At 42.5% G+C, this 13,328-nt stretch overlaps 1 protein-coding gene across 1 annotated transcript in view; it reads right to left on the reverse strand.

The window, feature by feature from the left end:
* The window catches only part of TRPM6 (transient receptor potential cation channel subfamily M member 6), a 132,660-nt gene that overhangs the window by 84,523 nt on the left and 34,809 nt on the right, over positions 1 to 13,328 (reverse strand). The window contains exons 7-11 of the mRNA XM_089779237.1: positions 11,903 to 12,074; positions 9,869 to 10,043; positions 6,447 to 6,570; positions 3,145 to 3,217; positions 2,921 to 3,021 (exon numbers count right to left, since the gene is read on the reverse strand). Coding sequence (XP_089635363.1) covers positions 2,921 to 3,021; positions 3,145 to 3,217; positions 6,447 to 6,570; positions 9,869 to 10,043; positions 11,903 to 12,074 — 645 coding nt within the window. The remainder of the gene's footprint in view (positions 1 to 2,920; positions 3,022 to 3,144; positions 3,218 to 6,446; positions 6,571 to 9,868; positions 10,044 to 11,902; positions 12,075 to 13,328) is intronic.

Consider the following 13,328-nt stretch of genomic DNA (forward strand, 5'->3'; position numbering starts at 1 on the left):
GATTCCCAAATCCTTTTCATCTCTGCCATAGACTTCCTGGGTGGCCTTGGGCAAGTCCAATAGCCCCAGTGGCTCAGCTGTCCCAGCTCCGAGATGAGGGAAATGGTCCTACCCTGCATCCCAAGGCCTAAGCTAGCTCAGTGCTGCCTTAGAAACTGGCCTGAACTAAAAGCCAAGCTTGTAACAGCCCTCAGCCTGGCAGAAGCTCATTTCTGGCCACTGTGTGGACTGCTTTCTCCCCAAGGCACCAGGCCGTGACTGACGGGCGGCCAGAGCTCCCAGGTTCCCCCCACCGAATAGGTGAGAGATGGGAGCCAGTTAAACCTCGCCTGCTTCCAGGAGTGGGGTTTTGCCTGTTGATAGTGTGGCATTCTAACGAGTGCCCCAGGTCTCTGCCAAGCTGTCTGGAAAGCCAATAATGACACAAATACAATGTATGCTTCACCCCCTCTTGCCTTGCAGAACCCGGCTCCACAATTCACCACTTCGGACTACTGTTTGTGCGATTGGGGTTGGAGGGATTCCCCCGCCCCTTATGCAGGGGGGTTGTGAAGGGTGTGAACGCACCCCGGGTGGTCCCCCAAGTAAGCTGGGGCTGATTTCCCCTTTCCCCAGGAGTGAAGCTGGGGGCAGGCTTTGGCCTTGCTTCTGGGGGGGCAGAATCAGTCCCAGCCTTCCCCCAACTGGCTGGAGCATGCTTACTTGTGGGACCATGGAGGGATGAGTTCACACCCTTGTGGTCCATATTTACGCAAAAAGCATCCCCCGCAGAAACACCTGCGTACGGGCCTGTATTCATCATTGTCATTATCACTGTTCTCTTTAGTTAGGGCACCACAGCCAGACATGCTGTCACACTGGTCCTCAGCCACACTGTACTCACATAACGCCATCCAAGGCAGGGTGAAGGCCAAATATTTGCAGGGTGGTGAGAATCTGATCTTTGCACAGGAGCATTTCATTTGCTGAAAGATTGATTTGGGAGTGCATGGCATTTCACACATAACTAATGTGCCTAGTCCCTTCTCCAAAACCCATCTGTGACAATAAGGAAGGAAAGCTTTTGATGCACTCTGTCATCATGGATCTTTTTCATTGCTTTATAATTTCCCTATTGACAACAGATATACATGTATCTTATGTCAGTGGCAATTTTTCTCAATTTGTCTGTTTCTTGGAAAACAGCCACCAATGTAGCTCTACAAGTGTCATAATGTTGATCTTAAAATAGTAAACTTGGCATATGAACAACAGTGCACAGCAGTGACTGCCTCAGCCGTACTGACACTTTTAGAGTGAGGGGAGAGTTGTAGGAGGCTAAATCAAATCCCTTTGCGTAAGCCTTTCCAGCCAATCTTCCAGGAGCCAGGACTGGTTACAGAACTATCGTATACACACCAGGTTGTGTTCATCACAAGATCCTTTCATGCTCTGCCAGATCTGGCTAAGAATTATTGCAGTAAGGTATTTTATACATAATGCCACCTGGTGACTGAATAGTATAATACAGTTTAATATTCTGTTATGCAAAAGATCCTACCAAATTCTCGGTTCACTTTGATCAATTTCACAGCCATGGGGTCTTTACATTTCACAATTTCAGACTTTTATATCTGAAACGTCTTGGTGTTGTAACCATGGGGGTCCTGGCCCAAAGGTGGATTTTACGGGATGTCAAAGCTGTTTTGTAAGGGCGTTGCAGGATTGCCATACTCACTTCTGTGCTGCCTGCAGAGCCCAGCTCTGAAAGCAGCAGCTGCAGTTTCCTGCAGGTGGAGGAGGTTCTCAGAGGTGGAGGCGGGTGAGTTCTCCCCGGTGCTGCTAGGAGCCACTATTTGGGGCATTCTCAACTGCTAGTCAGGCTTAGGGCAAGAGGTGAATTGAGTCATGGGCCCAAGAGGCCTATGCCCAGGGCCTGAAACAACTTTAAAAAATGGGTCTCTCAACCTGGACAGGAGCCATGAAGTGGAAGGTGTTGTGTGGGCTTAAGTCCAGAGCTCAGATGCCCTGAATCTCAACAGAAGCCATGGAGGCTGAAGCACCAGTCCTGGGCATCCCAAGTCCCAGCTAGAGACATGGCAAGAAAGGGAGTAGAAACTTGGAGCTCAGTCAGCAGCTGGGGGCCGGAGCGGTGAACCCAGGAAGGAGCCACATGGGGTGGAAGCCCTGAGTCCCATCTAGAACCCGGGCACCGTTGCGGCATGAGGAGAAGGAGGCAGCAGCAGTGCCCAGAGCCTGGGCAGGAACTGCAGCAGAGAAGAGGGGAGGAGAGGGGGTAACGGCAGCAGCAATCCCAGACATCCTGAGCCCAAGCAGAAGCCATGAGGTGAAGAGAACATAAAGAACAGAAGAACAGCCATACTGGGTCAGACCAAAGGTCCATCTAGCCCAGTATCCTGTCTGCTGCCAACGTAATATAGCACCGTTGACTGGCCATCTAGTGACAGTTATAGCAGACACCAGAGGGAGATATGTTCAGCAGTATGTCCAGCAAGAGAGGGGGGAAAAGATTGTCAAAGAAAAATATGGCAATTTCAGATGACATTCAAGAAACCTCTGTCCACTGGATGGATAAAACATCTGTAAGATTTTTATACCCCATTCCTCATTATTGTCTCTGCGGGTGGGATGTTCCAAAGGAGTTTGGCTCCTCCCTTCTACTGAAATCAGTGTATATTAGGAACCTAAACAGAAATTAGGAACAAAACTTAGAGCATTCCACCTTGAATGCTCCCTAAGAAAACTTTGCATTTTGCAAAATTAAAAATGCTTGTGCCAACAGATAGGTATCCAAACTCAAACTACAAGTTCCTCATCAGACAGAGTCTGACAAATGCAAAGCAATGGTGAAAACCCAAGGAGAATAAAAGCCTTGCTATAAAAAACAAATACTTGCTGGGAAATAAAATGTAAGAAGTACCTTCCAGTCTTGTCCACAAACCAAAATATGTTTCTTGGCAATGTCCAGTCTATTCCATGCCAATGCCAAATTTAGCTGATCTGATGCAGACATATTTGTACCTAGAGAACAGGAAAAGGCATCATTAACTTTCATACATGAACTTCTTTTCCCTCCTTTTTTTGAAAGGGCATGTCAATGAATCTGTAGATCATAGGAAAACAGAAGTATTGTTAGAGAAGTACCTTTCAAGAGTGCTGTCAGGATTGCCAAATCAATGTCCTGCTGCTCCTCTGACTCTGCATCAAATATGGTTATCTGTCAGTGTTGCAAAAGCACATTATTGGGAGGGGGAAGGTGGAAAAGCCCTTCCAGAGAAACATACGGGGGTTCGTTCTTGATCTAGTGTGCAATGAAATAAGTTGCACAACTTTCAGCAATGTTAACACAGGGATCTATCTATACATCAATGTATCTCCTTGTGCACCACAATGAAAATGTACCATTTAGGGAACATCTACACAGCAACATTATTTCAAAATAACTTAGTCCATGTCCACACAACAGGTAGGTATTTCAAAATAACGTCAAAATACTCTCAAGCTAGAGGACTTCTTACTCCGACTCCTGTAACCCTCATTTTATGAGGAATAAGGGAAGTGGAAGGAAGAGTGCTCTGTTTTGAAATAAGTGCTGTGTAGACACTCCCAATTTCAAAATGAGCTATTTTGAAATGGAGCTACATCAACTGCATAGCTTATTTGTGTAGCTTATTTCAAGTTAAGCCCTGCTGTGTAGATGCTCCCTTAAGGTATGTCTACAATGCCATTAAAAACCCATGGCTAGTCTATGCCAGCTGACTCAAGCTCACGGGGCTGTTTAATTGCAGTGTAGATGTTCAGGCTCTGGCTGGTGCCTGGACAATATGACCCTACAAATCAGGAGGGTCCCAGAACTCAGAGTGCTTCCTGACCCCTAACAGCTATGCTCCCTGAGACCGAGTCTAATTACAGTATAGACATAAACATAGACTCTTAGTACAAGAAAATTAGTGTGCAAATCCTCATATTGCTAATCATGTAGCACTGAATCTCACACTGTTTGGATGGCCTGGAAAGCAGAGACATTAAGATTTGTACAATGACACCTACCTACTTACCACTCACATAATGGAAGATCTTAATACTCTGTAATATGGTGGCCTGCCCGTTTAGGGACCAAGTGTCTTGGGGCTAGCCAGACCAGTTCAATCAGCCCCTCTTGCTCCAGAATTAGCTGCCTTTCAACCTAAGCTGGTTGACTAATGGGGTCAAGTAACAACCTGAAGGGCCTCATAGAAGGACTGAGAAAACTCAGTTTGGGGGAGGAACACCACAAGGAATAAGATGGGCTTACGTGGAGAGCCCTGAAATAGGGTCTGGAAGGACTCTAGGGAAGCAGCATTTTCTCCCAGAGAAGAGACGCATAGGGGACATTTACACTGAAATTAAAAACCCAAGGTCGGCCCATGCCAGCTCACTCAGGCTCATAGGGCTTGGTCTAAGGGGCTGTTTAATTGTGGTGTAGATGTTTGGGCTTGAGCCAGATTCCAAGCTCTTAGACTCCCACTCCCTCCCTCCCCCGCTGCCCAGGGTCCCAAACCTCCAGCTCAAGTGTCAACACCACAATTAAGTGGTGTCTAATTGCCCTTTAAGGTAGCCCAGAAGCCCACAGGATGGGTTGAAGAAGAATCCAAACAGGGCCAAAAAAAACCTCGTTTGTCTAAACATTACCTCAAACGAAGACTGAGCTCAGAGTGATTTAGCAGGAGATTTTAGCCATGTTTCTCCCCAGGAGAAACAAAAAATAACCCTGGTGAGGGGAAATTGAGGCAGGCAATGCCTGCAGTGTTATGCTCACTATCATGAGTACTACTGGGCAGGCATGGCCTGTGGCAACTTGGTACTAGAAGTTGGAGTCATGACATGCAGTCCAATCAAGGAAGGATTATGGGGCAGAGAGATACAGACATCCTCTCAGCTGGGGAACAGCTACCTTGACAAAAATAATATATGGAGGGGCCTGGTGAACCCCTTTTTGCAATAGGGAAAGGAGTGGAAAACATCCTCCTTCCTCCTGGTGACAACACAAGCAAACACAGACATTCCTCCTGCAGCTGTCAGAAGGCCAACAAAAGCAACAGTGGCTACAAGAACCCCAGCACTGGTCAGGAAGAAATGCTCTGGTGTGCTTCACAAGTGAAAATTGGAGCACAAAAGGGTTGCCTTCTCCTTAAAGAGGAAAGAGGGTAAGTCCTTGGAATGGTGATATGTTTTACATGTGAGGCAACAGAAGATACTAAAAGGCTCTGTCACACAAAGAACTTCAAAAAGTGGGGAGAGGGATTGTAGCAAGGGCAGGAGCCCAAGAATAGTGAGCAGGAGTAAAAACTGCAGAAGCAGACCCTCAAGACCCATTTAAGGCCAACAGAGGCATAAAGGAATTTCTTGGTAAAACAGCTGACACAAGAGGGACAGGCAAACAGGAATCTGTAGAATCTAGTTTCTGCCCTTCAGCAACAGCTATCAGTTCTGGAGAAAAAGTTCAAGGCTGTGAACACAGGAAAACATTGTGAAGATAGCAGGGCAAACACAGAGGCTGAAGAAGCAATGGACTGCAGTCACAGAAGAGATAGGAACCTATGCAGTACCAGAGGGTGTGCCCATGAAGGCCCTCATCTCTATAGCCGAGAGACAATGGACAAAGTTGAAGGAGATGCTCCATTTAAAGAGATGCACTCCTATGTGAATGTTGGAAGACTGGAAGAGATGCACTCCTATGTGAATGTTGTGGTACAAGCCATAAAGCAGGAGCAAGAGCTCACCTGTCTCACTCAGGAAGGAGAATCCATGTGTGAAATTGGCTGCCTTGGAAAAAGCCACGCAGCAGACTATGAAAGAGGAGTTAGCTGAAGGAAAACATGGAATTACAAGTAATGGCACTGGAAGATGACGAGAAGGGGTTTTATCTCCAGATCTACAACATGAAGAAAAGGTGCTGGGAAAAAGACCAATTGGTCTCAGAAAATAGCCAGCTAAGAGAAGAGCTAGAAGTATGGCAGCTAGGAAAACAGCCTGTCCAGGCTTGATGTATGGTTATAAATGGTAAAACTTGCACAGGGAGCACACAAAGCTCTAGGGAAGGAGGGAAGATGTGTAAAAAGGTGGCCTGCCTCTTTAAGGGCCAGGGGGGCTGGGGCTTGCTAGCCAGCCCTGGTCAATCAGTCTGCCTGTGCCAGCATGAGCTGCTTCCCAGCCTAAGGACTCTGGACGAATGGGTCTGAAACATTTGGGCCTCCTAAAAGGGCTGGGAAAAGTCAGTTTGGGACAGGAACCACTTATGAAACCTCCATTTAACCCAATCAGCGTGTATAAGGGTAACTGAGGACAAACTTTGGCCTGCTACCTTTACTGTGCCTAAGCCAATATATTCCATAAACAACAACAAAATTGTTGTTTTACAACAAAATAAGTGACAATAATACAAATCAACAGTCTGTCATACTCACAGATTCTCTGTATGCCATACACTCCATCAACATTTGTAGTAAATGAATGGACTGTTGCTGCCCAAAATTAAAGGTGTTCTGAATCATTATTGAGATCTCCTCCTTCAGCTGTGGGGCTAAGTCTCTGAGGAACAAAACACACAGACAAGAATTAATTGTACCACTGGATGCCTCATCTCTTTCTCAGATGTTACTCCAATGGAAGAAACTTGTGAGAACAGAGTAGACTAGTGCATACAACAAAGCATACTTTTGTCTCCAGGACCATATTGCCTTCACCTTCTACTGCATGACCTATGAAAACAAAGACAGGGCATAACCAATATACAGATTTGTGTAATACTGAATGTAAATGTTGTGAACCAATGTAAATGCAATCATGAGAAAGCTAACTGTTTTGAAAAGAATTGTGAATGAAGTTGGTAAAAAATTAACCCAATTTCAATTTCTTGAAAAACATTTCAAACTTGCATTTGCAATATTTTTCTATCTTTTTAATTAAATTTTGTGAAAATAATTTAAGTTGCTTGGTATTATACTTTCCATTTACTGTTTCCTCCCCCCCCCCCCTTATTATCTTTTTTCTAATTTCTCCTTTCTTTTAATTTACAGTAAGCTTTTTAAATTTATTTCTTTTAAACAACAAGAAAAATAATGGAAAAAAGTAAAAGGTGGAAGAAAATTAAAAGAAGTGGGCAAAAAAAAAGGTATAAAAAATTACCAAAATACATAAAAATTACATTCTAAAAAGTTAAGCAGCAACATCAACAGAAGGTACTGAACAAAATATATACAGTATCGCAAATTTTTAAATAACGGCAATGTTGTGAATAAAGGTCCATGACATTTTTTTTTTTAAATTGACAATTTTTTATCAACACTTTTACTTATTAAAAACACCATTTCCCATGGAAAAAAAAGTAATTCAAAAATGTTCACATGTATTGAGATTTGAGGTGCATCGCTGGCTCTGAGATTAGTTTGAGGTTGAGCATAAATGTGGGACTTAGTTAATGTTAGGGCCTATAGATTTCCATAGGATTAGGGATCCTAGATTTCCATTGCAATAGAGCTCATAGGTCCCTTGGGATAAGATGCAGGCTGACACCTACAAGCATCCCTTGAAATAATGTTGTGGCTGAAATGAGTTGATCATTTTGGAATAGAGTAGAAGTTGGGGCCCACCAGCAGACCCAGACTAGTGTCAGGACTGGAAGCTATAGCAGTTGTGGGCTAGCACCTGGGACAAGACTGATCTGTGATTCTCGGCTTAGGCTAGAGTTGAGACCCATGAAGAGCCAGGGACACAGGTAAGGTTTAGGCCATACGGAGACCCAGGAAAAGATTAAGAATCAAGTAGGCGGCTGGCCCCAGGACAGTAGAGCTCCTTAGCCTAAGGTTCTAGCTCAGAAATCAGACCTAAGATTGAAGATAGGGTTGTATTAGTGTCCTAACACTGGCCTGAAGCCCTGCCACTGACCACAAATACTGGAGCTCAAGGAAGACTACAGGTTTATAGCAACCACAAGTCTTAGGCCTAGGATTAGAGTTGGGATAGCCAGAGGGACCGGGGTAGGATTATGGTCAGTGACCTAACACTGGCCCCCACTAACCACAAAAACTGCTCTAGCCTAAGGAAGGCTACAGACTCCCAGTCACAACCCTAACCTAGAAAGGACAACAGGCACCTCGCCTGACCCTGGAATGGTGAGGACTACAAGACTGAATCATAACCATAGGCCAGTGAGACATTCAGGACCCAAATATAAACCTAGCGCGGCAAGCCATATGGAAGCCAACCTTAACAATAGCCTGGAGATGCCTCCAACTCCAACTCTAGCTGGGGGTGGGGGAAGACTTCTGACTTCCAACTTCCAACTCAAACCCAATACAAGGAGAATTATGCCCTCCAATCCTAATGCTATTCTAACAACACCTTAAGACTACAAGACCTAACTGTGCATGGGGAGACTTCCAGTCCATAATGCTAGCTTAGACATAACTATGCGGCTAATAATAATAGCATAGGGAGTGTGCTACAGCCTTCAACCCTAAACCATACCACAAGCCTAGTCCCAACCATAGCAATATCTCAGACAGAAGGATACAAACTCTAAGCCTAGAGAAAGGACTCTGAGGCTACGTCTACACTGCAGTGCTATTTCGGGCTCTTCCGCGTCTTTTGAGTGCGCCCATTATTTCAAAATATAACGGGTTCACTATTCCAACATCCCTAGAAACCTCATTCCACGAGGAGTAAGGGACATTTCAGAACAGTGATTTATTTTGAAATAAGTGCTGTGTAGACAGCTTTTTACGAAATGTGGTGCTATTTCGTAAATTAATTTGAAATAAACTACGCAGTTTGCATCACTCAAAATGTGTCACTTATTTTGAGCTTCAGGTACAGTGTAGATATACCCTGACTGTTCTAAACAACATTCTAACTAAAGGAACCTATAGACCCAGACCTTAACATTAACATAGTGACACCTAGGATCACAAACTAACTATAGACTGGACAGTGCTATGGGCCCAAGGTCTTAATGTTGACCCACTGATGCCTAGGGGTCTCAAAACTAACCCAAACTTATGGATATCTATGGTCTCCGACTTGATCCCTCACCCAGAGAGGCCACCATGCCACAACCCTAACTTTGGAAAAATCTATGGTTTCCAGTCCTAGCTCTAGATTACTGCAGTCAGAGGTCTCCAACCTAAACTTATGCCAGGGAAAAGCATGGATCCAAACTTTATCCATAGCACATGGAGACCTACACATCCAGACACTAACTCTAGAATAAGAAGCCCTCCAAACTTAACCCCGTCCCAGAAAGGGCTATACATAACAATATGAAGAACCCCAGAAGAAGCAAATGTGAGACTGGGGGGAGCTGAACTGGCATGGGGCAAACTGAGAGGCTAAGTGATGGGAACTGAAGTTATGGGGTCTGGGTAGAAGGACAGAATTAATTGCTTTGCAAGGGACAAGCAGATATGTGAATGAGTGCTCCTTCACAGCAGCAGCCAGAAATCACTTTGCCCAATATATTTAGGATGGTGTGCAATGCTAGTTGTCTCAAATAAACCAACTCTGGAGATGTGCAAGGGGATTCCAAAATTTAAAAATTTAAAAAATTTAATAAAATTTAAAAAATTTAAAGACTGATCCTCAAAAAATAATCTAATGATTTTTTGTGCAAATCTCATTATTTTTAAACAAAAGGGAAATCAGAAAGAGAGATTAGATCAAAGAAAAGGCCACAGAGGGTAGAGAGGTTGTCATTGGGGTGGTATCAGAACTCTGGAGTTCCTGGCACACACTACTTCAATGTATTTCTCACCATTGTCTTTGATTTGGAGACAGGCGTTTTCACTACCACCACACAATAAAAAAAGTGGTTCAGCTGGCAGCTACTCACCCAGTATCTGCTGTGTGCTTATGAATAAAAGCCAGAAGATCTGCAGCTCTGCCAGTGCCCTCGCAAACCACCACAGGGACCGCAGGAGTATCTCTCACATACTCCCAAACCATTAAGATCACGTTTGGGCCTCCTTCCACCACTAGTCCAACCACTGGAACACCTTGGCCCATTCCTGTTTCAATCCACACATAACCAGTTATTAACAGCAAAGTTATCACTCCCATAGAACATATCATAAGCATAGGTCTGTCAACCTGGACTCACACAAAAAAAATCTCAGAAACCATGCGAGAGATGTCTTAATTCATAAAAACAATAAAAACAGAGGCATTACAAGGCTGTCTCTCAAGGGAACTCTGCCATTAATACAAAAGATTATTGAGAATCTTTAGGTAAGATTACAAGTATGGGCCCACGAGGAAGGAAATGGAGCTCAGACTACCTGCCCTTCCCTTGCATGGCCTACCTTAGCAAGTACTGTGGGTTATGGTTGCAAAATTTGTGCATGCATAGACAAAAAATTATGCATATAAATATTTGTGCACACACTGAAGAGCAAGTTGGTGGGTTTTTCTAAATTGTCTATATGGTATGTATTTTGGGGAGAGGTGATTTTAATAGTTTGAAACAGCTGATAGTTGAGCAATATTACAGAAAACAGCAATGGACATGTCAAATAAAAACCCAATAGGCAATAGTTACTAATTTTCTGTTTTTAATATTGAAAACTGAACAGGAAACAAAAAACATGAATGAATTTAAGAGATTCTTGGATATGTTTCTATGCTTACAAGATATAATAAGTAAAAGGAAGCAAGGAACTAAATAGTACAGTTCACCTAATGGTGTTTCTTTCTAGCAAACCCTCTGGTTTGATGATTAGACCAATATGACTGATGATGGTCTTATTACGTAAAGAAAAAAGTATTTTCACAGGCTATAAATACATATCTTATGGTTTGTTATAACTCAGACATAACTGAGGGATTATATGTGCAAACAACTCTATAATGGAAATTAAAGCTGCAAAACTTGCCTTTGGTTTATTTAACAGACACAAAAGATTGATTGGACATTTGTCAATTCCTCTTTGCAACCATTACTGCACTGTTTGCCAACTGTGGAAATGACAGCTGTGCAAGACAGAAGAGTTGCACAGAAAAACTCTAAAACATGGATACATTTCTCTGAATTTCACTGTATTTGACAATTTTTTCTGGTGGATAACAGAGCAAGTTTCTGGTGCTGTCACAGGCTATGTCTAGACTACAGGCTTCTTTTGAAAGAAGCTTTTTTTGGAAGAGATCTTCCAGAAAAATGTCTTCCAAAAAAGAGTGTCCACACTGCAAAAGTGAATAAAAAAAGTGATCTGCTTTTTTGAAAAAGATCTTCCAGACTGAATGGATACCCTCTCGCATGTAAGCTGTGATTGCTATGAACGGAATGGCCACCAGGGTACTTGTGCTTTTTCCTCTTTCCTCTTCTTGCAAAAGAACTCCCTCTTCCCCGTCCAAGAGTTCTTTTGCAAAAATGCTTCTTCCTCATAGAATGAGGATTACCAATACCAGAAAAAACCCTCTGTTCTTTCGATTTTCTTGCAGAAGAATAGTTGCAGTGTGGACATTCCTCAAACTTTGTCGGAAAAACAACTGTTTTTCCAACAAAATTCTGTAGTGTAGACATACCCACAAAGAGCTCTGAAATGGAAGCCATGCTTTACTCTGGCTTTCTAGAACTCCAGGTTACCATTTTCAATGTTTGGATGCCCAACTTGATCAACCTTAAATGAGTCTGATTTTCAGTGTGTGGAAATCAGACTCCTCATAGAGGTCTCATACTGGGAATTCAAAAACGAAGGCGTGTGTTCCTTTCCTTCTCTTTTTCTTTTTTCCCCCGTGAATATTTATTGCTCCATCCTTCAAGATGCCAAGCCATCTCCCTTCCCATTGAAAGTCAAGACATTGAAGGCATAGGAAGTACTCAGCATCTTAATCTTTTAACCTGTAACAAATTTGACATTGCAATACTCACTGGTGTGTATTTTCTGAAGGTTTAAGTATTTCTCCAGATTCCTTCTGAGCTTCATCTCATTGCCATATTTGCCCACAGTGCCATCATCTGCTAGTACAAAATGGGAATGCATGCTATTGAGGGTGCTCAGCTTGCTAAGAGGATTGCTGAGAGTCTGATATAGGCAAATTACCTAAGAAAAATCAAGAGAGGCCGAAGTAAGTCATCTGACTTTTATATACTTCATTGTTACATTGCAAACTTCTGTAACTATCACCCCAGTGGGAAAATTCCCCTGGTCATCCTATGGGGGACTACAACAGGTCTATACTCTCAGCATTCATGGAACTCCAGTGGAAAGTATATTGTAGTCAAGAGTTAGAAGATAGTGTCCAAAAGAATTTTTTCTGTGTACCACAGCTTGGCCTCACTATGTACTGGTATATTTATTCACAGTATATTGCTCCATGTGAAGTCAATCTGAGGATTAAGAAACTACCAAAATGTGAGCAACAGTATCAGCATCTGGCCCTATATTGTGAAAGACAACTATGCAATCTTACTATGTTTTAGAGAATATATACATGATCCCAGATTATTTATTCATTCATGGCCATTTTTTACATTCTGAATTCCAGAAGAATGGAAATCTTTAAAAAAAGGTATTAAACCTTCACCTCTGTGCAATATATATTAAGAACTCCTGCAATTTGTAAATTTTAGTGTTACACACCAAATTACAGACATTTTATATTTCAGCCATTGACATCTCTAACCTTCTCTCTTTGACCCAGGGGTTAACCCACTGAGATACACCAATCCTGTATAAAAAAATCCATAGGAAATTAATACAAAAAATTCTCTTAGTGATAGCTCAGTGATAGCTTTCTCTCTAGCATAACATTTTAATGGTAGCCTTAGCAAAGCTTTCATTATTATCATCATTAATTTGTATTTCTATAGCACTTAGAAAGCCTATTCATACTCTCAAGTGCACAACTGAGGAAGTTTGCATACATATTGCTTTTGTATCCATCGGAAATGGAAGAGAAAAGCCTTATGAAATGCTGGAGTGAATTATCAAGAGTTTTGCAGACAGTATGAAAGCAGGAAGAAATGCAGGAGAATTTCCCCTTAATTTGTTATTTACATATTTTTTAGGGTTTGAGTTGGTGGGACATTCCAAGTCATCCTTTATTGTCATTAAACAAAGTTTGTGTGAATTTAATACTATTTGCATTGATTAGGACTTGTGTGACAACATTTCTTTTAAGGGGAAATGTAGTTTTTACAAAACTGAACTTGTTTACAGGAAAAAAGTCAGGTTTTTTTCAATTTTTCTATTAGAAAAAACTGATACAAAATTTCATTTCAGGTTTGTATTTGATTGAGTTGCTGAAGTGCCTTATGGGAGCTTGTAATATGGGTGTTTTATGCCTTTATGCCC

The sequence above is a fragment of the Pelodiscus sinensis genome, chromosome 6 (assembly GCF_052426305.1).
Source record: "Pelodiscus sinensis isolate ZL-2025 chromosome 6, ASM5242630v1, whole genome shotgun sequence".
NCBI lineage: Eukaryota > Metazoa > Chordata > Testudines > Trionychidae > Pelodiscus > Pelodiscus sinensis.